Genomic DNA, 27,314 nt, shown 5'->3' with positions numbered 1-27,314 from the left:
TGGGTTGTTGTGTTGTGTGAGGATTAAATGAGATAACGTAAATAAAGTACCCAGCTCTGTGCCAGAGTCAAATTAGGAGCTCAAAAAGGAGAAATTATTATTGTTACCAATACTGGTCACCAACACAGCTCCCATTAGACTAAGGGCCCATGATCTAGCAGCGATCCAAGGAATGGGTCAGAAGGTGAGGGAGCTTTGACAGGCAGGAAGGTACAAAGAGTATCTAGAGTAGGATCTGGCCAGAGCAGGCAGTCTGCGTCAGAGCATCTCACGTGGCAGGAGTCTGGGGATCCAGAGGGCACTGAATAACTCTGGTGCCAGGGAATGACCAGGGTTGATAAAAAGAAGGTGCAGCCAAGTGGCAACATAACAACAACTGGTTTTATGAAATAAATAGAAGGAATAAACTTGCATCTTCTTACATAGATGGATTACCTAACACCAATTCTGCCCTTTCCTGCTTCCACAGATCCTGATGTGGCCCTACCAATAGGTACCATCAGAAGTCTGGAGATACAGTGGCTATGAAATGTGACTGACAGCCAGAAAGCCTTGTCTTGGATGAGGAAACTGAAGCACAGAGAGATGAGGTAATCTGATCAAGATCACACAGCATGTGGTGGAGTTCAGAACTGAATCAAGGTGGTCTATTCGTGCTATGAAGAGCAGGGTCCCCACAGTCTTTTCTGAATCCTGAACTATTCCTTGTTATGGGTTAACAAAAGAATTACACTACAGAGAAGTCCCATCTTCCAAAGTCAGCAAATGGTCCAAATTATCTTGGTGAATTCCTTTATATGTCTCCATGGCAGAGATTGAAATACTGAGTCTCTAACAAGTCCAACATAGCCAATCTTTCCCTCCTTTGTTGAAAAAGATCATTGTTAAATCATATGGCTCACACTTTCTGTATGCTCCTTTTCTTGACTGATCTGGCCAGGATCTGGAATCACAAACACTTTCCTCTGGCCCTGGCTTAGGCTTTGTGGCTAGGCACAACTTCCACTCTCCAAACGAGAAACAGCCCGCTCCCACCTTGTTGTGCAAGCAAATCATAGGACAGGTCCTGACTACCATGGGTTTTTATTTCATAACTAGATTCTCACCCAGGAGGACATTCCCACTGTTCAAATTTGTATCTTGATGCACATTTCTAGGGTGTGCAATTACTAATCAATAAACAAAAGCCACTGACACAGGAGCAGAGTGGGTCACTGGGAAGTTCTTTGTTAGAGCTTTGAAAAGCAAAAAAACAGTTATCCAAACCTTACTACTAGCAATTCTGCCTCTCAGTGCAAATCTATAAGAAACGGATGGAGGGGCCGGCCCGGTGGCACAGCAGTTAAGTTCGCACATTCCGCTTTGGTGGCCCCGGGTTCACCGGTTCGGATCCCAGGTGTGGACATGGCACAGATTGGCAGAAGCCATGCTGTGGTAGGCATTCCACTTATACAGTAGAGGAAGATGGGCATGGATGTTAGCTCAGGGCCAGTCTTCCTCAGCAAAAAGAGGAGGATTGGCAGCAGTTAGCTCAGGGCTAATCTTCCTCAAAAAAAAAAAAAAAGAAAAGAAATGGATGGAATTGTACTGGGGAGAGGGGAATTTTTGCATTTGAAAGTGAGGAAAACAACAATTCTGTTGGGTGCCCAGGATATGTACTATCTATCTGGGCAGCCACAGAAATATCTGGATGATTTTAGGAGCAAGTATGTGGTTAATGGAGGATGAGAAGGCATTCCTGTGATCTGCTCCAGCATCGCCAATTATGTGAAAAAATTTTCTGAATTAAGATTACCGGCCAACTAAAACAGAAACTGTTAACACTGTGAAGATAAAATCCTAAACAACACTCAGTTAATGCTAAATTAAGTATCTCTTTGTGAGAAATCACTATTACATTCTTTGCAAGCTGTTTAAAATTCTTTGGAGTTCTGAGCTGGTACAAGTGACACCAAACATAGATATCCTGTCTCCCTTCTGCAAAAAGGATGGAAGAGAGGAAAGAGGGAAGGAAGGGAAGGAGAGAGAGAGGGAATAAAAAGAAATAATCAAGACAGAGGTAAATTTTCCAAATAGAAAAACAGATTGAAGGTAGCACAGAAATTAAACTTTAAATATCATTTTAAGTTCTGGGCAATTCAGAGACAACAATCTCTGCCTGTCTACTTTTTTTCCTACCAAAGTTCATTGCAAATATGAACACTACAGATAAATCTTTAAAAATCTAGGGCTAAGCTCATTCAGGACATTTCAGAGGGAAAAACCCCCAGATTAGGCTTTCAGGCTCCTACACAACACCTTTACCTGAAGGCTGCAGACAAAACTTTTTTTGGTGTATTTTTTTTTGAGGTATAATTTGGATATAATAAAATGCACAGATTTTTAAGCGCACAGTTCAATGAATTTTGACAAATGTATATACCAGCGTAACCACCCAAACAAGCAAGATATTTCCACTACTTTAGAAAGTTCCTTCCTCCTCTTTCCCAGTTGATCTCCCTGCACAACCAGAGGCACCCATGGTTCCAATGTCCATGACCATAGATTAATTCTGCCTGCTCTAGAACTTCACAGAATTGGAATTTTACAGCAGGTGTTTGTGTATGTTCAGCTCCTTTCACTCAGCATAATGTTTTTGAGATTAATCCACGTTACTTAATGCTCACAGCCTTACCCTGTTATGGATAGCACTGGCCCCATCTTACAGATGAGCAGACTGAGGCTCGGCATATGTTGAGATTTGCAGCCAGTTCACTTAGCTGCGCTGGGACTGGAATTTAAGCCCTGGGCGTGCCCAGTCTACTGAGAGAGACACTAGTTTTCAAAACGCCCAGCACCACCCTACCCCATGAATAGAGAAAAGGGAAAATCACCAGAGAACCTCAGGATTCTAGCATAGAGGCCCCTCCACCTCAAAATGGCCTGTACTGAGGAAACATTTTAAAATACGAAATAGAGGTCGGAATAAACTTTTTAAGATTGAAGAGGGGGAAAAGAGGGACACAGTCTCATACCAGGCGACTGTTGTGAAATGTAAGAAGTAACGCAAGATGAAATAAAAGTACGATAGAAACGCTGGTCATGCTGGTATTCAAACTAGTAAGATGTTGATTTAGGCCTCCGAAGGCTCCTTTGCGTGCGTTGCTATTATCTAGCTCAGCTGCTGGAACCTGCTGTTTTAAAGGCAGGAGAGTGGAACATCCCGTGACAGCACCTGGGTTATTTATCATTATGTCTAACCCCGCTACACTCTATTTTATTATGCTGCCTTTAAAAGGAAGATAATGCAAGTATGGTTAATTTGCTTCTCTTCTTTATCTACACAGTGTCGTGACCCATCGCGGCTTTGTCCCGTGAGATTTGTTTTTCAACCAAAAAGAAATCCACAAGAAACTCTCCCTAAAAATTCCATTAATAACCTCTTTCAGCGCATATAGGTTGCAGGGTCTGGAACTAAGAATGTTTTAATCTCTTCAGCAAAACAATGTCTCATAATGATGTACAGGACTATTGCTGTACTGATGAAGAATCATACATAATTCAGCACCTTTCACTTGGCACCACTGTGATGTCCTCATTAGCCGTGGCTCACAGTGTCTGTCAGATGGTGTCCATGCGAACGCAGGCATTATATTGTCTTTGAGATGTGCAGCTGCTTCCGTGACACTGCCAGTATATAAAAACATGACGCCAGTTTGTTTTATTTAGTGCTAAACCTTCCAGTTTGTAAAAACAAGGCTGACACAGAGCCTGACATGAGGCAGTGAAAATAATTAGCTCTCATTTTCTCAGCCTCCTATTTCCTTCTCCTGCTGTGTTCTCTTTCCACTAAACCACCACATGTCAGTCGAAATGGGAGGCAATTAGTGGGCTCATTTCAGTCCCCACAACTGTGCTGAAAAGAAAGTATTTATGATGGCACAATGAACAGCTGAAAGATTAAATAACATTTGCCTTTTGAAAAGAAAATGACTTCTAGCTAAATGGGCAATTTTTGATTATTCTCAAACAAGCTTAGAGTAGTTGGTTTTTAAAATACAAGAAAGGAAAATGAGTCATTTTTAGGTGAAAGAATCAAATAAAACTTGACACAGTAATGCAAATAACTGATGTTTTATTGCAAAATATGTAAATGCGTTATACCCTTAACAATGGCTTGTGTCTAAGGTCAGGGCAGATCGGTGCCAACGAGACACCAGTGGAGATAAGGTTGTTATGTTGCCTTTTTTGGGGTTGTTATTTGAGTTATGTATGAAAAAGGGACTTTAGGATGATGTTAAAATAAAGTGCAACAAATCAAGTGAGACACACTTTCATGTGATGCATTACACCCTTGACTACCTGAGATGGTTCAGGTGTTAGCTGACATGTCTGGAAAGTGCTTCTTCATTTCTTTAAAACTGCATTTGAAATTGGAAGGTACTAGGTATTCATCCTGGTAAAAAAGAATAGTAAGTCTTGCTATTGATTTCCAAATAACCACGAACCTATTCTATCACAGACTGGGCTTCTTAACCAATAGAGAAGGTGGTCTGGCTTGCCGAATTACTGCTTACAATTTTTCTAATACTGAGAAATGGGCTGCAAATAAACTTTTACCCAGGACCCTCAAAATATGAAAACAGCTCTTGTACCTACTAAGTTCTCCTCCCACCTCCCATGTCTCCAAGAAATATGATTTTTGAAAAAAGACTGCCTAGTTAGTAGGCACTGTTTACCAGGTAAGCTGTTTCAGTCCAAATCCTAATGTCCAGGATTGATATGGCATCAAACATTGCTTTTCTAACATAGTGATTTTAATTTCATTTCAAATAATCTGTCCCTTTTATAATTAATTATTCTCAAGACCTAATTTTTGCTTCAGAAAACACAAGTCACTGTGGGTTATCAAGGTCTTCTCTCTGCAAAATTCACAGTGATCCCCAGAGGCTTGCAAAAATCTGTTTCTAAAAGCAACCATCTTTTCTATTATTATCAACAACTGTGTCTGTCATCATGGAGTCAACAACTATGACTGTTCCAACATTTTTAAAAGACAGTCACAAATTTAAATTTTGTTTCTCTATTTCGTAAGTATATTCTTACTTTTTACAAACTCAAATCCTAATTTTTGATTCATACAACATGGTCAGTGTGTCTATACGAGCCAATGGTGACCCAAGGAGATCTAAGCCAACAATGGATTCATTGGGAGACTGGAGCTCTCTTTGAGCTGACTACACGTATCATAATAGCTAGAAACTAGCAGTAATGTGTTTAGAACTTATTCAAACCTATGTTTTATCATGTATACTTCGTCACTCTCCATTGTTTTAAAAGGAATAATCTTGATTAAGGAGATTAAGAGTGACCCAATAGTGTGCTGGAGCCAGCTCCCATGGGGTGATTGCTCGCATCTCTTTCCAACTTTAAGTTCAGTGATGTCAATGGGTAACTTGAAACCAGCCATGGTGGGAGTATTTATACCATGGAAATCTGCAAACACGGCAAGTTAGGGGGGTTTTCAGCAGTTGTTAGCCATTTTCTAGCAAGCCATTTCTACACGTGACTATCAATCCATCAGCAAGTACGTACTGAACACCTCTCCCAGTTTTGCTCTCATTCTATAGGAGGTTGCCCAACCTGCTAGGCAAAGTCTATTGTCACCTTCCAATTAGAAATGAGCGGCAAGTCTTGAAGTCAAATTCTGCACTGCATCTGCTCCTTTGCTGTCAGCTAAAACTTGTATTTCTTATAGAACACTATCCCTGCAAGCTCATATACTTAGGCACACAAAAACACATGTGTATGTACATGCATTGTTCCCACGAAAAATAGTTGATCATGGGAAATAAACTTCCCTACACTGTTTTTAATAAACACAAGACATAAAGACACTTTATCAAAGTAAAGAAAAGTGCTGCTTTTAGCTGTTCTGAAATTTACAAAAGGTATTGGCTTTTTACTTCCTTACAAAATCCCTTTGTTTGTGCCCTGTTATTTTATTCATGTTTATCTATCCATTCATAAAATTACACAAAAGGAAAAAAAGCCCTATTTGACAGTTTTTGATATTTATAGTGCTCTGAGAAAGGGCCTGGAGATTCAATTAAATTTATTAAATGCAACATTTTATAAGCAGTCTAATAAAGGCCTAAAAGCACAATAATAAGTGGGAAGTAATTGTAAAAAGCAGCGTTTTTAACCTATAGATGAAACAACTGGAGAAGCAGACCTCTTGACTGAATTTCTTGCGGTGGGGAGTGGCAGAAGGGGGCCAGGTGCCAACAATGACGGGTGGAAGGAGGAGAGAGAAGGTGGACAGGAAAAGCTTTCCGCTCTGATGGAAGCAGTTAGTTCTGCTCCCACCTCTTCAAAACATTCCTCTTATTTTCTCTTCCTGGTTCGCTTGCCCCTTCAAAATCCCTCTCAAAAGGCAATCGGAAGTGATGGTGATCTGGAGGGAGGTACTAGAGTCCAGAAGCCAGTCTCTATTAAGGGTCCACTGTAGCCAGGGCGCTGGGGGAGCCAGGGAGCAGTTTCCGAGGCTTCTCTCTAACCCCAGTCTCTTCTTGGCCACAGGAAATCAACTTAGTCCCACAGGAGCCCAGCTGCAATCAGGGTTCCTTGCCTCATTGGGGAGAGGCAGGAATAAGGACGCGAGGGACAAAGTATGTGGCTGTCCAGCACTCACGAGGAAAGGATGGCCTCCCAAATAGTTCCTTCATCACTCTGCTTTTGAATTTTTAGGTCACAAAGTCTCAAAGGTTTTTATGAGAAAACTGCTGGGTGATTTGATAGTTTATTCCTTGGCAATTTGAGAATCAATATTCCTAACTGGTGAGTTTATAAGAGATATAATAATAAACCCTATGTGACTGAATATTTCAATTAAAAAGGGTGGTTGCCACCCTGGGGAGTGCATGAAGCTGCCTGAGATGCTGGAAGCCCCTTTCTTTTGTGCCAAGTCAAAGGCCTTAGATTACAAAACACTAGGCACTTTCTACACAAAACAAAAATAGTGGTAATTTAGTACTAACTGACCAAAAAAATTTGCCTTTTTTATTACCAATATACCTATCTTGGGGGATGATGATACTTTCAAAAAGAGGCAGTGTCACACCATCACTGGGGCCTTGGACCCGATCTGTGCCTTACTAGGTGGGGACTCGGGGTACGGAACTATACCTCTCCCCTCCTCCCTTTCTTCTTGTTGATGACACAGGGAGAATGCCCCCTACGATGGTGGATTCTAACAATAACATAAGAAAAATGCTTGCAACGTACTTACTACAGTGTCTGGCAGAGGTATGAAATAATAATAATTATCATAATCATTTCAAGCCCTAGCATGGGAAAATTTTGAGCTGAGAAAGACCCACTTTCTGCAATTCCAGTGTCATAATTTCAAAGCTGCCTCAACATACAATGTTATTTAAATTAATACTTAATTTTACTCTTTAGAACTAGGTCAAATAAACAGGTAAAACCCATTCTCACTTATTATTAATTGAAATGTCAGTGAAGCCTTTGGTCCAATCATTTTCCCTGCCAGTGTGTCTCAAAAAACGGAAGGAAAAAGGACACTTAATTAGTGGAAGAATTCTCAAAGTGTATATCATACTAGAGCCTGGTGGGGCCTGGTTATCCAGAGGCGTGTGGCAGTAAGACTAAGTTCCTGGGCAAGGCGTCAGGCAACGGCTCTTGACCACGGTAGCAGGCACCGGCTCTCAAACGTGAATGGCTTTCCTCAGTTGGGTGAATCAACCTCACTTTTGTGCCATAATCCATCTGGCTGTAAATGAGGCTAAAAAAAAAGAATTTAATCTGAGTTCTTAAGCCCAAAAGGTTGACAGGTCTTGTGATGAGAGGCTTTTTCCTCCACATATATTTGTATATAAGGTCATAATTTCATTGTTTCCTCTTAGTAGGCCAGTGAGTGAAATGGCATACCAATCGTAAGTGGCAGTGAGCTGGTGGTCCTTCTCAGTAGCAATGGGAAAATGTAGCTACTATTTTCATCATAAAGTCACTGTCACACATTATTCCCAACGGCTACCATTAGAACACATGCTTCATTTTATTTGTAATAGAAGAGGTGAAGTGGTCAGGCAAATCTCCCCGCCATGCAAACTCAGGTCTGGAGGGAACTTCCAAAGCTCCAGTGTGTTTTCGTAAGTCATTCTGGTCATGGAGACAGGGTAAAGGCGTCACCTTTTCCGTGAAGATGGGTTTATGAGAACTCAGTTCATTGGAATTTTGAGGAAGTCTTTTTCTCTTGGGTTGTACCTTTAAGGGTCAAGGTAACAAGGTGTTCATGAGGGGAACTGGAACAGCAATTTGAAGGACATTTGTGAGAAAACATTTCATAAGGCAAAGGTGTATAGGCTGGCATAACTTCTTTAGAACTGGATAGTAATTTATTCTAGGATTATTTTATGAACGTTTACAGATGGCTCAAAAATCTTGGGTCAGGTATGCGCACTGGCACATGTTAATACAAAGGCAATAATAAAGATGTAATTTCTGGTCTCAGTTCTGTCCTCGCCTCACCCTAGACTGATGACACACTTTCTCTTGGTATCTGTTTCCTAATCAGGGATGATAATACTGTGCCTCATGCATCTCCCAGAAATGCCAAGGAGATAAATCAGATGACATTTATGAAATAACTTGAGCTCTTTAGAAAGAAGTACCCTCTAAGCATAAGCTTTAAATTTTACATTTGGAAAATTATTTGCAAATGACCACGAACCTCTTCAAGCCCCATTTCAAAACTCATTCCTTCTAAAAAAGCTTTTTCTGATTAACTTCACCCATTCCAGTCACTTTATACTTTTAGCTCCTTGGCCTTACATCCCCATTGCATGTTTCACTCTTGATCTATTACATTATAACATCGTCTATCCAACTGCCTACACTAGAGACTCAGCACCATCCTGGCTCCTCCCTCTCACTCACCCCATCTCCAGCTTGTGACACAGGTGATCAGTTCCATCTCAGAGTGTCTTTGGACCTACTGGCACTCCCATGGCACTGCCACAGCCTCAGCTCCGAGTCCCTTTTCACCTGGTTATCTGTACTACCTGCTCACAGGTCTTTCTTACTCTAGCTCAGCCCCTTTCTAATTCATCCTCCTCTGTGCTTTGAGAGATCTTTGAAAAACATAAATCGGGTCCTATCCACTCCCTCCTTAAAACTCTTCAAACTCCTTAGCTTAGCACATAAGACAGTTCTTTTTCTAGTCGCCAGTCACCTCCCTGGCCTTAAGTCTCACGACACTGTTCCACCTGCTCCATGCTAAGTCATCCCACAGAGAGTAATGCTTGAGTTGAGTTGTGAGGTCTCATAGAAACATGCCCAAGGAGGAGCTCCCTGTGTTTTCCTGGCTTCATGCTTCTGAGCTTTTGCACATGCTGTTCCTGTTGCCTTCAATGTCCTCTCCCTACCTAATAATTGCTAAAGGTTTTCAAATTTTAGTTCAAGTATCACTTCTACCAAGAACACTTCAAGATCCTCCTCTGACCCCTTTCTGCATCTGCTTGCAATGCTCATCCAGTATGCTTCCACTGAACGATGTGCATGATGCTGTAAAAATGCATCATTCCGTATTATAACTGTTCACTGATCTTATCTATTTCTCCTGATAAGCTATGGGTCCCTTGCAAGCAGGGACTGCTTTTTGACTCTGTATTCTGAGTATCTGGCATAGAGCTGGGCACACAGTAGGTCCTTCGTAAATGTTTGCTGAATGAATGGATGAAATTATTACTTTGCATGGGTGACTAAGGATGAGCAGAATATCAAAAATGGTGACTTTAGGCCTTGCGGATAGCCAATGATTCAAGAAGTCTACACAATTATGGTAAAAAGAAAAACGACCAGTATTTGTTATCAAATATCATTTATAGTTTCTGATTTTTATTAAAAAATATATTTTTCAGTTTTCCACATTAAATCATGTATTTTTTAACTGAAAATTATTTTCTTGGTGGAAACTACTCTTTCCAGGAAATTCTTCCCTCTTTTACCACCCACAAGCCATGAAAAAGTTTAAACACAGGGTACTCATAAATTAAGTGTCATAGAGTCCAGGATACTAAACAAGGCAAGTGAAAATATTCAATTTGTTTACCATCAGATAGACTTGGGGGTGCCCACAGCCGCAGAATCTCAGGGTTAGAAGGGCCCTTGGTTGTTGTTGGAGAGAGAGGAACTTATACTCTCGCTCCCTTTCTGTAGCTGCTTCTAACAACAGGAACGACTAGACAGTGACCATTTGCAGAGGGAAAAGAAGAGTATGCATACACTAGAAACCTCGAGTCAGAACAGCTTTCACTCAACCAAGTTATGCGGCCAAAACAAGGGAGGTAAAGATTTCCTTTCAGCAAAAGCACCGACATTCCTGCAGCGGCACAGGCAGGACCCTCTGTCCGGTGCCTAGAAAGAGCATCTTTCTAGCCCCAGGTGAAACTCAACCCCTTGCAACAATTTCTAGTCATTCCAAAGCTCTGGTTCCAGGAACACCCTGGGGTAAGCAGGGTTTAATTAGTGAAGGGCCGGTGGGCCAGCTGAGTCTACACCAGCCCTTCAGAGCTACTGGCTGCAGGTTGTGAGGAGCTGTGTTTACCAGGTCTCCTGGCTGCCTGAAAGGAAAGGTCCAAATAGTGCAGCAGTTAGGAGCTTGGTTCTGGGGTCAGAGAGGCCTGCGCTCAAATCCTTACTCTGCTACCTGCCAGCCATGTAACCCTTGGGCAAGTTACTTAACCTTTCCGAGCCTCAGCTTCCTCACTTGTAAAATGGGGGAAAATAGCATCTACACCTCAATCCTGTACGTCTGGAACACAATAAGTGGGCAATTAATAGAAGTTATCATTATCACTAGCTATTTACGGTAATCCAAAGTAACACAACTTATTAGGATTCCAATTCATATGCCACCTAGGTCAAATCACTTCTCCGTCCTCTAAAAATAACATAAAGTGAAAGCCTGATGGAAGGAGTGCTGGTCAATGCCCTGCCGTCCTGTTCAGAGCTGTTAATTTGGGTTTCCACGTTGCCTGCAGTTCCATTCTTGGTGCTGTTTTACACCCCGTATTATAACCCTGATCCCCCTCAAGAAACAGGAACCAGGAAGCTGTGACGCCAGCAGCACGAACGATCACTTGGGTATCCAGCGCCCGCCACCCCCAACCCTGTCCGTGGTTTACGGTGAGCTTCCTTGAGCGTTTGGGTGGCCTCGCCCAGGACTCTTCAAGAGTAAGATTCCTAGATTGGATTATGGAGGCAGCTGGCAGCCTTTCAACTAAATTCTATTTTATAAAGTCTATAAATTTACTCAGAATCGAGTTACCAGCTGGTAGGGGGGTGTATAAAACCATGGAGTTCCAGGAGAGAAAAAGAGCAAATTAGATTGAAATTTCTCCAAAGACTTTAAAATGTGATTTACCTGTGGGCCAGTTCCTGGTTTCAAGTGAAAACCAAAAACAAGTTCAAGGTTCACTATTTTTTCCTCATTTTCTTCAGGTTCACCTCCTGAGTCCTAAAACAGAAAACCAAACGCCATTTATTCTAGATAGAGTTTGTACTCTTACTTCTCATCTAGGGGAGATGATTTCTCAGCACTAGTTTTTCTATTCTAATCTATTGTTTAACTTCTGGTTATTTTGGATTAAACTACAAATTGCAATTATTTAAAGCAAGAGAAATGACATCTTAAGCCTTTCAGAACTTTTCCCAATGGTTTATCTTATGCACCACAAATTAAATCTCACCGTCTCACATTTTTCACAATGCATCCTGCATTGTGCCGTTTTACCCCAGAAATGCACTGAGCCCCGGAGATGCACTGTGAGACTTCCCCTTGAGAATTTCACAGCGCTCAAGATATTTACAAGCTGTTCCCAAAGAGGAATTATGCAGTTCCTAGAGTGGATGTGGAAGGAGGACCAAGCAGAGAAACAAAACGAACCTTCAAGGGCTTAAAGATGGAAAACCACGGTTGTTAGTGAATAAGAGTCCTGTGTATTAACTGCAAGCATCTACTAATTTTATAACAAAGTATGCCATATACCATTAGACTATTTTCAAAATAACATGTTAAATATACTAATATATTAATCAAACAGTTGATCTCCCATCCCCCAATGCAGGGGCTAATCCAGAGCTCTTGTGTGTGAATTCCTTCAGTGGCTTATGTGTCGGACAAAGGTCTCCAGGGCCAGGTGGAGGCCAGAGGCCCTCACCTGCAACGTTAGCACTTACATCCCCTAGCGACCACAGTGACATGTGTTCTTATCATGAATATATTGTTAATATTTCAACTTGCAGGGAACAAGGGTGTTCAATTTATGCACATCCTAAGCTTCACTCAAAGAGCCTTTTGTTGGACAGATATGGTTATTCTTTACTTCAAACAGCAGTTCCCGACATGGGCAAATTTAGGTGTGGATGTGGCAGGTGCATACGTCAATAAAAGTAGTGTATTCTCAGTAAGAAAAACGCTTACTTACCTTAATTAGTGGTGGGAAGTGAAACAGGTTTAGGTAATCATAGGTTAATTTCTCAATGGCTAACTGTAAAAAAAAAATCACACGTTTATTAATGATCCCATAATGCCAAGAGAGGATTAAAATTATTGTGCACATATCAAGGCATTCTTTAGTGAGTTCATAAAATATCTTGGGGATGTTAACATCCAACATCTATTGAGAATAAACCTGATTGTTCAAAGTATTATAGGTAGTTTTTAATTATTTAATGGAACAGGAAGATATTTTAAAGACATTAAATCTCAGAGCAAACAATAAATAAAACCATTTTTCAAACACCGGTAGAGCAGAGTAGTGACAAGTTAATGTTCTAGTGTACAGAATGCAGTTGTCACCCTGAGTAACCGTGGGAAAAACATCAAAGAACATGAATATATCACCAGAGACTTTCATTAAGGCTGAAATCTCACTAAAGGGTTTATTGCATTGTAACGGCTTTTCTGTGGGTATGTGTCCCACACTCCCCCCCAAGGAAGCACAAAGAAACGCTGAAAGGAAAGGAGGACAATTTAAATTATGATTTTTTTAATACTCATCAGGTATAATCCAGCTTTTCTGTGAACTGAACGTATCACGTAGAGAGTAAAAAAGTGCCAATGCGAGAAAAATTAGATGCATTTTTTTAAAGTGAAATAAAAGCTGTTGACACTTGACAATATAATGAACACTTATGGATGTTCGGCCCTATTCCTTCTACACGGCCCCTCCACATGAGGGCTTCCAGGCACGCAGGAAAAGGAACCAAGACAGGCTTAAAGGGACAACTGAGGAGCAAAAGGGTAGCTGGAAAGACGGCTCCAGTTTCCAGATTTATGACCTATCATTTAAGGGCTGGGAGACGCTTTGAGAAGGTATACAACAATGATGGTGCCTTCCTCAGCGAAGAGCAGAGAATGGAGGGCACATTCTCACCATCAGGGTGTGTGTGTGTGAGTGAAACACTTCTGACAAGTTCCAGGAGGGCTCCTCTGGTCTGGAGGTTCCGCCCTGAAACGCCCAGCTTGAAGCATTATTTATCCTCACTGCCCCAAGAGTGCATGCAGGACCCTCCCAGAGCCAGTTTCCATGACCCTTTCCCCTTCATCTTTCCCTCTCACATTAGCTTATTTGTTAGAAATACCCATGACCCAGTTGAGTTTAAGAGAGTGTCACCTGCCGGCCGAACCCCCCAGGTGTCACTGATTCAGCCCTGGCTCTGACAGTCAGGTGGAGGGTTCACAGCCCTGACTTTTGAGACTTGCCCTTCTGGGAACCGTCTTTGTGAGCACACGCAGACTCATCCAGGAGCGTCAGGGAAGTCTTGGGTACCCCCCATCGCCCCCCGCCCCACCAGACCCTGGCTACTAGCCTCTCTTGGAGCTCAGGGCAGATGCTCTGCGTCAGGAGCAGAGGACACTGCACTGGCCGCTCCCAACTGGCTACTTCCAGCAAAGGCTTTTTCTTGGTGCATGTGTTTCTTGGCTTCTCTGCAGCATTAGACCCAGTTTTTATACAGCTTTTTCAACCTCTGGCTTCTGTGAGACCATTCTCTCCCCCTTTTCCTCCTTCCTGGGTGGGCACTCCTCTCTTCCTCCTCTGTCTCCTGCCTGGGCTCTCTGACCTCTCCTGGCCTCATGCATCTTTTCTGAAGGTACCTCATCCATCAAAGAGAGAAAGCTTCCCAGCTGGAAGAAGACTGCTCGTGGTCAGGCACGTGCACGTAGCTGTGCTTTCTTTCTTTTTATTTATTTATTGAGACGAAATTCACATCCCATAAAATTAACCATTTTAAAGCATGCAATTCAGGGGCATTTAGCACCCTCACAGTGTCGTGCAATCGCTGCCTCTATCTACTTCCAAAATATTTTCATCACCCTCAGAGGGGACCCTGTGAATTCATGGTCACTCCCCATTCCCTCCTCCCTCAGCTCCTGGCAACCGCTAATCTGTTTTCTGTCTCTCTAGATTTACCGATTCTGGACATTTCATATAAATAGAATCATATGATCTGTGACCTTTCGTGTCTGGTTTCTTTCACTTAGCAGGATGTTCTCAAGGTTCGTCTGTGTTGTAGCGTGTCTTCACTGTGCTTTCCTTCTTGAACCTGCAGACAGCTCTCTCACCCGTGGTACCCTCCCCTTCTCTCGGTTCACATTTCACACCAGCTCGGCCTTATTACTCCCTTATTATAACCTCTGAACTGTTCTTTCAAAATCCAGCCTCTCCTTTCCAATCTACTTGAGAACTTCCAGCAGCAAAGTTTTAAACATGCTAATTCTCAGAACTTCCAGAACTCCCTACAGCTGGTCAGGTTCCAGCTGAAGGTTCACCGGAAGGCGTAAGCCATCAGGATCTGGCCCCACCTCCCTTCTGCTTTGTGCATCCCGAAGTGCGCTCCCGCCTGTGCTCCCATCATACGGAGCTACTTACTGTTCCTTGTATCAGGACCATTTTTTTCTGTTCCTTTACATTCTCTTCTCTTTCTCTCTTAACTCCTTATTCTCTGTCTAGATTAATGTTCTTTCCTTTCCAGCTCCTGGCTACATTCCAAATTCTGTGCTTCCTCCAACATCCAGCTCAAGAGCCACCCGCTCCATGAAGGGTTCCCTCCCCGTCTCCTCCTCCAGCCCCTCAAGCAGAGGTGATGAATAGCTCCTTTCCTCTGAACTGCCAAGACTCTCTATTATGTGAAGTTGTGTGTGCATGTTTTATGTCTTCTCTGGGACATAAATTCCTTAAGGGCAGGATTCTTTTTGGTATTGTCGCAGGCCCAGTCTTGCAATTTGTACGCATTCACTGAATTTGCTGGACAATGATCAATCAGTTTGGACGCTCTTGCCTTACTGATACCAGCCAGCATACAGGGGGCACCTTGTCCCAGCCAAAGTCTGGGAATATTTAAGTCGCTATGGCTTTTGGGGAGGGATCACCCTTTTCTCGACTGCTCTGTAAGGAATGTGGGTCCTTTATCAAAGACAGCAGAGGAAGGGGAGGTGGGAGTATCTTATTTGGCGTCTGCCAAATAGGACAAGATTTAGCAAATTTCTCTCTTGGGACTCTGAAATTTCTCTATACTAGGGAAAATAATGTTTCCTACTGTCGCCCATGTAAAGCAGCATAGCTTCTCATGGACTTGCCCACACCCAGAGGTCAAGATTAAATTCTTTGTCTGCCTTTGAGATGAATGTTTATGCATGAGGTTTCCCATCCATCTTTTGAGAGGGAAAAGATGGTGAGGCAAAGATAATGTCTGTCTTGGAGATGGTGTCTAGTGGGTTAAGGCTAAGTCATCATCCAAGGAGTGCTGAGGGGCTGTAAGGATGCTCCTTACATGGATCCAGGGCCCACAGAAGTGGACTGGTTCTCTGGATCTCGGGGAATTTCCCTAGAAAGGAAAGTGCCAGTGGCTCTAACTGAAATGAAGGGAAAAGCAGCTGGCATACTGGCAGAGTCTTTGTGAAGCTGTGGATTTTGATAGGAAGCTGCTTTTCCTACATTTCCTTCATTATTCTGTTTCTCTTCTTTCTAACCTGTGCCCACTCCTCCATCCACCCAGACTGGGGTTGAGGAGGTTTGGGGAGCAAACTTGATTTTATCCTAAGATCTCTCTTGAAACAGACCTCTGATTAATAACAATGATCACACAGATGCCAGCAATTCTTACTTGGTTTGAGTAACTAAAAAACAAAACAGGGGCCGGCCCAGTGGCTGAGTGGTTAAGTTCACGCGCTCTGCTTGGCAGCCCAGGGTTTCGCCGGTTCGGATCCTGGGCGCGGACATGGCACTGCTCATCAAGCCATGCTGAAGTGGTGTCCTATATGCCACAACTAGAAGGACCCACAACTAAAATATACAACTATATACTGGGGGGATTTGGGGAGAAAAAGCAGAAAGAAAAAAAAAAGATTGGCAACAGTTGTTAGCTCAGGTGCCAATCTTTAAAATCTTTAATCTTTAAACAAACAAACAAAAAACCGATCTGGTTGCTAAAATGCAGAAAAAGCGACAACAACAAAAACAGAGGTTTAGCTTTGAAGCTGTTCAAGACTGAAATTTTGGGGGAAATGTTAGGATTTCCCGAGAATATGGGGGATTAGAATACACACATGGTGGTGTCTGTCCCAGGTCACAATTACGAAGACTCCAAATTCAACACATTCCCACGATTGTGGGACTGCAGGGGCTCAGGGTGCACTCAAGCCATGGACCAGTTCTGGCATCCTTCGAGATTCCTAACGAACATCTAGCCTCTCCGGTCCCCTCCTGCTATTCCTGGCTTGGATGGCAGTTCTCCAGGTGCCACACGCACGGCCTTATATCTAGGTCTCTGGCAAACTAAGCTTTGGCCCACCCCAAGGCCTTTCCAGGGGCAGTCCCCCCTTGGAATACCTCATCCCCCGACCCTTCACCTGGTCAACACCTACTTGTCCTTCAGCTCCCAGTTCCTTCATAACTTCTTCACAGAAGCCTTTTCTCACCCCAACCTCACCTCTCCTTTGTGGCGTTTCTTACAACTGTCATTTTACCATTATGGTCTGATTAATATCTGTCTTCTCCACTAGACAAGAGACTTCCTGAGGGCATGGGGGTGATTCTCAGGTGTATCCAGGTGCCACCTGCTGTACCAGGTATTAACACTTTGGATGTTGGGTTAGGAGGAGGGAGTAGGGGGTGTGCCCATGGGGGCAGCAGATACAGCAGTGATATCTGCTACGTAGTAAGTGCTCAATACAGATTTGTTGACTGAATGTTCTCCCTTTCGGAGGTACCTTTAAATGAATGATGTGCCCCTTGGAGACAATGCCCATGTCTTTCAAGTCTTCCTCCTCCAGGAGAAGCAGTCGCTTTCCTGTAATGTTGTTTTCCTTAAACAAGCTTGCATATACGCTCATCTCTGCTGAAGAGTCACCTGAAGGAAGGGATTAGAAGGCAGAATAAAATTAGGCTAAATCATATCCAAAGCAAAGTTAACTCCATGAATTAAGAAGCTAAGTTATTCCACTTGCCTTTTCTGACGAGCTGCTGAACCCAAAAATACTGTGAAAGAGAGGACATATATGGTTTTGAAGATTCATACATGGTCAGTGGCCAGACTTAACAATAAACATTTTAATAGATTAAAATATCTTTAATTCTTGGCTCAACCACAAGTGGAAGATTTCCTCTTTATAGTTTTAAAACTTCAAGCTTTCAAATTGGAGCTATCCCTCCCTTTGGGGGTCTGGGACACTTGAGGAACCATCGGTTTTCCTCCTTATTTGGGAGATACTTAAAAATCCTTTCAAGAAGTTTCTTATAATGATTTTTCCAGTTATGAGCCGGTGGTTCCCTGGGTTCTTGAGGGCCACTGGCTTACCCAGGAGCTGTATGAGGAACAGGGAGCACACAGTGGTGGACAGAGAAATGGGCGCACCGCGTCCTCTGTTCTAGGCTTGGTTGTGAAGTAGCTATGTGGCCAAAGATAAGTTACAGCATGGAGCCTCCTCTATAGAATGAGGTCGCACCCAGTGACCCTCAGTCCTTGAATTTCCCTTGGCCCATGTTTACTGCTAGCCTCTCACATTCCCCGGGGGAAGGGAGGCCAGATCCAGTCCCACCAATTCTCTGGGGAGCCCTTGACCCTGGAATTTTATTTAAATAGCTTGAAAACCACTCAATCTCTGAGGAAAGACTAAAAATAGCTGTTAGAGCTGAGTGTCTTTTAAAAAATTTCTTCTTCAATGAGATGAGCCAACTTTGGAGCCAGGGATAAAAGGATTTATATCCAGGCCTGTGAATAAAGGAGATCCTAAGTCCTTTTTCCCTGTTAAGCAGGGCTGGCAGGAAATTTAGAATCACTGGGGCTCAGTGAATGAGAAGCAGCAGAGGCAACCGGTGCCAGGTTTCCTTACCCTGGAGAAGCCGAAGAGGTCAGCTAATGTTGCAGGCGGTTTGACTTCACCAGAATACAAAGAGCAGGGACAGAGATGCCCTGGCCCAGAAACCAGGGTGAGGTAGGTAAACACACCTTCCCAAGAGTTTCTAGTACTGAGTTTGGACCTTGTGGCACCTGGTCTGTTCCCTGGGGTGGGGACCTGCTAAGGCTGGCATTACAGCTTTTTATTCTTTTTCATTTAAATGATATTTGAGCTTATAAAATGGACCTGGACAGGTCTCTAATCAAGAATTCTCAGACCTGCTTCTCACTAAGGAAACAGATAGAGATGCAACAGCCTGAGCAGGATTGTTCCTCAGGGTCTCTACCCAGAGAGAAGGGTGTAGGACTTAAAGTCTGTCTCCATCCTCTTAAAAACCTGGGGCTTCTCAGGCTCCAGCGGCAGAGACCGTCTGGGAGGTCATATCCATTCCTCCTTGGGAGGCCAGAGTAGAGATGGCAAATATGCACTGTCACTTTTGAACAGGCCTAAGGTGGGAAGGGAGCCCAGTTTAGCGGAGTCCCAGCCTAGCACTGCCTGTACCAGATCTTTCTCTACTGTGGTTCAAGTCCATCTCTGGTATTTAAGGAAAACTTAAGATCATTTTTTTTTGAAGTATATTCATTTTGTACCCTGGATCACCTCTTTAATTTTCTCACTGGTATTCATTATCGTATTCTAGAATACCTTTCAGAGCAAAGAGGGGGTGGAATCCTATTCTAAGATTTGAAGAGCTACTTGCTTTGTTCTTGAGGCCTTATTTTAAATCATTACTGCATTAAAAATAGAAAAACATGGAATTTGTCAACTTCTCCTAGTTAGACTTTCCTAAGGCCCAAACCCCTCTAGCATCATTTTTAACTTGTAAACAAATTTAGGAAATACCTGCCCAGGTCAAATCAGGCATTAACAGAAGCAGCTTACCACGTCATCTTCCGTCCACGAGCCAATCTCAAAAGAAGGCAGCAGCTGCATGGGAAATATGAATAAAATGAAAAAAAAAAAAGGAATATTATCATTGTCTTTTTGGTTTATCCCCTTGTCTCACCATTTTAGCTCTTGGCTGCTGCTCTGGCTTGGTTCCCCCTGCAGGTTAGGTTGAATGGAAAACAATTCTCCTGACCTTAAGAGGAATTTCTCAGTGTTCCAAGGATTCGGCCCCCAGAAGCCAGTGACATGCATCAGCCTCTCAGTAACCATTCACTGCTCTTTGTGAGCGGGACTCTGCACATCTTGGGATTGTCCTCTCTTGATCTTTGGCACCAAGAGTAGTTTTCCATTCCACAACAGGGCTTGGCAGTCAAGGAATTTCTGACATTTGTCAGATCCCGGAACCTTCCTCAGAATTCTCAGTCAACATGAGGATCGTTTGGTTATTAATGAAAATTCCACAGCAACCACTCGGTAACCGGATGACTTACATGCTTATTCTTACAGGAGTATGTCTAAGTGTTTAACTAAATGACTCACTTGCATTATGTTTTTAAAACCAAATATTAGGACCCATGGATGAAAGACAAGGGAAATGGGAACTGTCCTAAGGAACTGTCCAGGTTGCTGAGTTGCTCTAACTAAAACTAAACTAAACTAAGCTCCCTCCCTGTCAGGTACATGGCATGAAAGACGACTTTGCAAGAGGACTTCAGCCTGCAGCACTGTCACAGCCAAAGGGCTCCTCACTTCAGAATATGCCCCACAGCCACAGACCAAATGACAAATGCCTACGTACTTGGAAAAAATCTGTGTGTCCTGTGAGTTGAATCGGAATTTGGTATAACCCTTATACCAAAGCCATTGGTTGGTTAAATCCATTAGCTTTAAATAACTTAACTTGACAAAATGGTTAGATTGCTCATGAGGTAACGTGGCAAAATGTCAATCAACCTCTGTTACAAACAATATTTTTTCGTGTATGAGTTGAAAAACTGAAGCTGAATTTGGTTGCTTTTTCTGTTGAGTGTAAAATCAGAGGGTGGGTGAATTAATCCTTCCAATCTGCGGGTATTTTGAACTCACATGCTCAAAACCCTGCTAGGAAAGGCATGTCCCTGACTTGAAGGAGCTTTTAATTTAATTGGGGGTGAAACAGATATGGATTATAAATGGAGGAGTTCGAGGCCACCTTTATCTTGGTTTACTCAGTGACCAGCAGAGTCCTGGTACACGACACCTTGCAATAAATTTTTGTTCAACAATTTATTGAATGAATACAATTGAAGGGTACATTTACTAAAATGCTAAATTCTCTGGTATAGAGTTCAATGTCTATGGGTATAGCAGGGAGAAGGAAGGGTTTCTATGAAACTCTTCTTAGTCTATGAAAGATTAAGATGGGGGAAGAGCTGGGTACTGCAGGGCAAGGAGAAGAGAAGTGATTCTGGGTGAGGAGAAGCAACAAGGCAAAACACCGGCATTGGACAGGGGCGGGGAGACGACAGAGGGATGGGAATGGCACGGTTGCCTAACTGGAGTACTATATGCAGCGTGTGCATGTCCATGGATAAAGGGAAATGAGGCCTACTCTAGGGGGCCAAGCAGAATTTTTTAAAAACCCATTGTTACAATAAATTTGATTGTGTTTGAGTATTATAGACAAGTTGCAAGGGCATAAATCACCACTATTCTATATAAACTCTGCTACCCCATGTGCTCCAGTCCCTGAGGATTGTCCCTTCCCTCCTGTGAAATGCCTGAGGTATGTAGGAATCGTCACACGCACTCACCTGCTTTAATAATGCAGAGAGGAGAATGACTTGAGGAATAGAATCTAAAACTGAACTTGATCAGAGAAAATACATGACAAGCTTTATTTCTTCACAGGACAGCTGGCTACAGCTGAGAAACATGTCATTCCCTTTTCCCATCACAAAAACAAATGTGAAATAGGGAACTTTTTTGACTAGTTCAAGAAATAATAGACTGAGCTACAGAAATATCTCCCTGCATCAAGGCTGGTTTTTATGGCGAGTAGGGGGATGTGTAGCGTTTTGATTTTTAGACACTTCCAAAATGTTGTGCCTACCAAAATTGATAAATAAGTAATTCTTGCATAGAATAAAGGTCGTAAGTGAAATAACTAATCAAAACCAGCATCTTTGGTTTTAATGTCAAAAGGAGAGAAGAGTTCTCTCATGCTCTGAGGATGGCTCATCAAGATGACGCCAAGGGAAGCACTGGACTCAGTTTGATAGCCGTTCGCGCAGGATTCTTGCAGGATGCTTGCAAAGATCAGTGAGAGGAAGGCTGGAGCCAGGCACTGCTTCAAGACGGTTTGAATTTGGCAAGACAGGGGATAAGAGTTAATGATCTCCAGCCACAGAGCAGCTTACCACTTCCTTATGTTTTCTGTCCCTTGTTAACATATCAGTGTATCTGCTGTAGGGTAAGTTCTAAGTCTTTCTGTCTTTGGGGATTAAAAAAAAAATCTACCTTGTGGCTGCCCCATCACTTCAGAAATTCATTATTTACACTCCAACTGACTTCAGGAGAGAAAAGCTCACACTCATGTGCATGCGTGTGACAATGATTCCTTCAAAGGATGTTGGGAATCCAATCTAACAAGGATCTGATATACACAGCAACACATAACAAAGGGATTTACTGTCAAAACGTTTATTGCAAAATGGAGTCTTAGAACAAAGGAAAGCAAAGAAAAGTTCACATCAAAATGAAATGTATGACACCAACTTGGATTTCTGAATACATTGTGCACTTTGTGCTGGAATATCAAATTCCAACGATGAAGTCAATAACTAGTAGTCTTACCACACAAGAGTAAAATTTAATCTTCCATACAAACATTATACAAGATATTTGGCATAGGACTTGCTCAGAATAACATTGCAATAGAATTGTTGAGAAAAAGTTTTTGTTAAAAAAAAACAAAGTGATAATGCCATCTATTCAAAGCTCACACTCAAAGAATATAAATATTTTCTATTATTTAGTACAAAAATTTTTTAAAAGTGCAGAAGCAATTTGTGCAGTGTATGTATCTGACATTAAAAGATATGCTGTTCTGCACACGATATAAAATTATTAATGTAGGTGCTTGAAACTCTAGTTTTGAAGTAAATAATCACATGCCAGAAAGCTTGTCACAGGCAATAGAGTGCGAACTAAGTTGGGATCCGAGGAATCATGGCTAGTCCTCCAGATTTCCTGTAGACACTCATTTCATCACAGAAATGCTACATCTAGAGCTATCAGGCTGTGCTACAACCAAAAGAAGAGAACAGGTTCTTCTCTCTGGCAACACTTAAAATCGCAACAGGAAAACAGTCTTACTCAAAAGCAGCGAAAGGTGCCTGATTATAGAAAAATTATGCTCCATTATATATATGGTATGGTGGGACTCTGCTAGTTTCAAAAGGCTGCAAGTCTAGTGTATCAAAAATTTTAAAAAACTATCAATATTTAACTCAGAATAAGTTTTAAAATTATCTTTCATGAAATTCTTACCACTCCAATGAAAACCCCAAAAAATAAAGTTATTTGCATCATAGTGCTCACAGAAGTCATTCTGGATCTCTCTCGAATCTTCCCCCACCCCTAATTCCTTGGTTTTAATGGAGATCAAGTTTGAATACATCCGCTGGTGTTAAAGTAACAAATCTACTGCATGTGAAAAAACCTGACCCTCAACATTTCCAGAGCATCCAAAAGAAGCATGCTATGTGCCTTCAACCTCTTCCCATTGGCTATTTACGTAAATGATTAAAATGTGGTTTTGCAAAAAAAAAAAAAAAAAAAAAGACTGTAAGGAAAAGAGTCCTTTTAAATTAACCTGGCCACTTTGCAGAATTGCAGCTGCCTCAATGACGTTTTTCTTTTATATCTATTGTGGAATCAGTGTAATAGGAGAGCTACCCCCGGGTAAATTTAGCTGTTTCATGAAGTTTCTATCAGCATTCTTGAGTGAGAAAGAAACCATTTCCACAACTGGGGATTTGAGATAAATGTCACAGACCTACAAAATTCAGATTGTGTAGTAGTTATAATTCTGAAAATACATCTTTTGACTTATGTGATTTTGTTTAGGGAAAAAACATTAGAACTCTAAAACTGCCAGGTTTAGCAAGTTTCTCAAGGAGGGAAGAGACAATGCTGTGGGTACTTTGGGTGGGATTCTTTATCGGGTGGGACTGTCCCTGACATGTGGGATGTACCATTTTTGGCACTGGCCATTAAATACATCCCCAGTCACCATGACAACCAAAAATATGCCCAGCACTCTGAGACACCATTGGGTGACAGCACTACTCAGTTGAGAACCACTAGTAGGCTGCCATCAAATTCCACATGATCAACTTCATGAACAAAGGAAAAAGGATGAAAGAGGAGTTATATTTTCAGTTGTATAGCTGTGAGAATTATTACCACAATTCACTTTCAATTCTCATTCTGAATCTTTAAATTTCTCAGTGTTTCTTCAACTCTTTATAACGAAGTTTTTTGTAAGTCAAGGAAGTGGAAACCAACCCAACACCAATAACTGGCCTTTTCAAAAACTGATCTGAAAAGTGAATTAGAAACTGCACAATTAACATCATCGTTAGGAATTCTGCATATAGCTAATAAATGTTTCTTTTTAAAATTAATAAAACGAATAGAATCTAAAGTCTTCTAAATAATCTTCACAGATAGAGGGAGACCATTTAAAAATTTTGTTTATATGATTCAGATTTCAGGGATGTTCAAAACCCCAGAAAGACACTGATTTGGAACAGAAAGTACAACAGCTGATGCCATATGATAATTATCCGCAGTCCAATTCTAGGTGGAGAACAACATCAAGTTATCCCTGAGCTCATCAATTCTGCTGTGTCCTGAATCTCTGCAGTTGTTTGATGATCAAGCACTGTGAGCTATGACCAGCTCTGGAAACAGGGAAGGAAAGGCAGCAGTTGAGAGTGAGAGCAATATTACCTAATTAATAACAATCCTACGTCTGGGTATACAGTCTGATTACCTTTCTCTTTTGACCCTACTTAGCTGCGTTTATTAATGCACCAAACTTTATGTATAATCCTAACAGACTGATATGTAAATTTAGAAAAAAATATCAGTTTCATTCAGTTCATATGTTCTAAATGTATTGTTGATTATTCTTCAATGAGAGGCAAGGTTTCTATTCTTACATAAACCGCACAGATCCCAAAATTAGCCCACAGAGATCCTGTATCAGGGAGGCCTTTCCTGAGGACACGTTAAAAACCGCAGCGCTCCCACGTGCCATATCCCTCCCCAGCTTCATTCTCACCAAACGTTTACATGCCAGGGATGGGTGTGTGTTCCCTGTCCATCTCCACTGCTGGCACGTAAGCCCCGCGAGCGCAAGGGCTTTGTGTCTAGCTGTTCCCTAGAACACACCCTGGCACAGAGGAGGGGCTCAGTGAACAGATGTGGGATGGATGACTTGACCTTTGCCTGGGAAGATGGCAAGAGGCTTTTCTACTGCCCTCTCGGGCTCTCTCCTTCAGGCGCATAGGCCGCAGGGCCCCAGGGCGTGCTGGGAAGCCCAGAGTTGAAAACCGTCCCTTGTGCCCCAGGGCAAGATCTTGTTTGTGCTTGAGAGACTGAGCTCAAGGAGCACTTCTGTGTGTCTGGGCGCAGACAGGATGTGCCGCTGTTTGTGCCCGTCTGTCACCAGCACTCTGTGATGGTGGGCGTGTATCTATCTGTATCCGTGTTTGCACAGCACTAGAAAGTGCATCAGAGTGGATGGGTGGGGAACTCGTCCTCTTGGGGAAAGGTTTACCTGTTCTTTCTGTGTTTACTGAGTCTGTGGGTGGTAGCAGGGCCTGCAAACACCTCAGACCAGGCAAACCCAGCCCCTCTGCAGGCTTCAAAGAGCAACAGATTAAATGTCTGAAGAGAGCTTACACTCTAAGAATGTTCTCTTTAGCGTTCCTGAAGGCTATTCACTTTAACTTTCATCTCATACTACTCAACAGATATCACTTGAAAGTGATAATTTAGTCTTCCAGAAGGTTACTGGAAGCACTTCTTTTTCAGTGTCTTTTCAAGGGCATAATGACTAGAGTTAACGTTCACTGGCCCGCCTGGTGCTGAGCCAAGTCCTTTACACGTATTGTTTCCTTTAATCCTCACGACAGTCCTGTGAAGGAGGTGCCATTCTCATTCCCATGTTAAATATACTTGGAAGTAGTATTGGATAATATCTATGATGACATCCTTTCTTAATCCTCCATAAAAACCACCACCAAAAGTACTTTAGTTTAATAGTCAAATGAACGGTCCTGCTTTCTAATTTAGGCTGAAAAAGAGTCTTTATTCTTTTGCCTTTCTGTATATATGTAACAACAAATGTCCTGTAGTTTTTTTTTTTTTAACAGTGTTCTATGTTTAAACAAGTTTTGACGAATATGTGGTAACATTCTGGGAATCTCTCTCTGGCTAGTAGGTTTCCCCATCAGCACCTACATTTACTTCTCTTTAACACCAACGTGGCTGAGTTAGGGTTAGAAAAAGGACAGCTCTGGAAGGCCAGATTTGATACAGAAAGGACCCTTCATCCTGCACTTCTGCTTAAATAAAGATAACTTATCTTTGCTATTCCTTTTATAATATTTAGTTCTCTCTTTAAAATCTCTATACATATGTTTGGAACCCAGGATTATCACGCCCCTCTAGAAAACAAACGAACACGCGTATCCTCTCAGTGGAAGCAGGCCCGGGTTCCACTCCCACTGCCTGGAAGGGTCCCTTGAAGACCATCTCTTTCTCTTTGTATGAAGTGTAAGCTGAGCCTTGGATGACAGTGTGTTGCTGAGAAACTTCCACGGCTAGCACTGGTCGGAAAGCCTGCCACGTCTGCTTTTGGTTTCAAATTAGAGTCTTTCTCCTTCAAACGCACCACTGACAACCTCTCTCAGGCTTTATTTTGAGTAGTTGTGCTATTTAAGTATTGACAATTCTTGGCATTTAGGTATTTCTGAAGAAGTATTTGTTATAACCTTCTGTCATCTCAATTTTTTTACTGTTGGATTTTGTAGTCACTATCAATTATTTCTGACAGTACAGTGTACTGCCATAAGAAAAAAAATGTAGTATGTTACGAGAAAATCAAGTGTTAGAGAAGATTTAGGAGTTAAGAGTGCTTGTTCAAAATGTAAGTTTTCTTAAGAAATTGAATAAACGAAATCAAATCAAATATAAAGTATTCACTTAAAAAAAAGCCAGAATGTCATTGGTTAAAAAAATACCACATTGTATAGAGAATCACAAATTTCTATAATCAGGCACCATATTTGCTGGTTCATTAAATACACCTTTCTGGCTTAATTTTTCCCCCATTTTTCTGTAAGCAAAAACAAGTCAAAAGTAAAATCGATCAAGAAATGACTGCCATACGAATGTGATCGGCCTAAAAATGCAGTGCTTGGTTTCCTACTTCCTTACTGGTTTTCGTACAGACTGAGATAACAAGTTTGTTTTTCCAAACATTTTCAATTTTATTACTTTGCTTTCTGCTTTCATTCACTATTATTATCCATGTCATTTTCCTCCTCATCACCGTCATCACCGTCATCACCGTCATCATCGTCACCTTCTGACAAATCACTGAACCCCAAGGCCATGTTGACCCTCTTCCCCTTTCTCTTAGATGTGGTTTTGGAAGAATTCTGCTTGGCTTGCATGCTTATCTGCATCCCCGAATGCAGCACAGCTCCTGCTTTGTTCATTGAGAAGATATCCCCAAAGCCCATCAGCATCATGGCCCGCAGACTCTGGTTCATGCCATGGCCCTCCCCGTTACTTGCTGCTGTGATCTGACATGACATCTCTGCACTTTTTGACTCCTCTGTCTTAGATTCAAAGTAAGACTCCTCAGACATTCTTGCAGCAAGAGGCAAGAGAAGCTATC

General features: G+C 42.1%; 1 protein-coding gene across 4 annotated transcripts in view; it reads right to left on the bottom strand.

The window, feature by feature from the left end:
* The window catches only part of MAP3K20 (mitogen-activated protein kinase kinase kinase 20), a 167,547-nt gene that overhangs the window by 15,193 nt on the left and 125,040 nt on the right, over positions 1-27,314 (bottom strand). For 2 of the 4 annotated variants that reach the window (XM_023622009.2, XM_005601584.4), the window contains exons 12-16: positions 19,349-19,393; positions 17,516-17,546; positions 17,279-17,418; positions 12,492-12,554; positions 11,429-11,521 (exon numbers count right to left, since the gene is read on the bottom strand). In XM_023622009.2, the coding sequence (XP_023477777.1) occupies positions 11,429-11,521; positions 12,492-12,554; positions 17,279-17,418; positions 17,516-17,546; positions 19,349-19,393 (372 nt within the window). Of the gene's footprint in view, positions 1-11,428; positions 11,522-12,491; positions 12,555-17,278; positions 17,419-17,515; positions 17,547-19,348; positions 19,394-22,020; positions 27,310-27,314 lie in introns of those variants that run through there. The other 2 variants (XM_070242022.1, XM_001499196.6) reach the window with 1 other exon arrangement.

The sequence above is a fragment of the Equus caballus genome, chromosome 18, assembly GCF_041296265.1.
Source record: "Equus caballus isolate H_3958 breed thoroughbred chromosome 18, TB-T2T, whole genome shotgun sequence".
NCBI lineage: Eukaryota > Metazoa > Chordata > Mammalia > Perissodactyla > Equidae > Equus > Equus caballus.
Note: the sequence above shows the minus strand (reverse complement) of the source record. Positions and strands in the feature narration are given on the sequence as shown.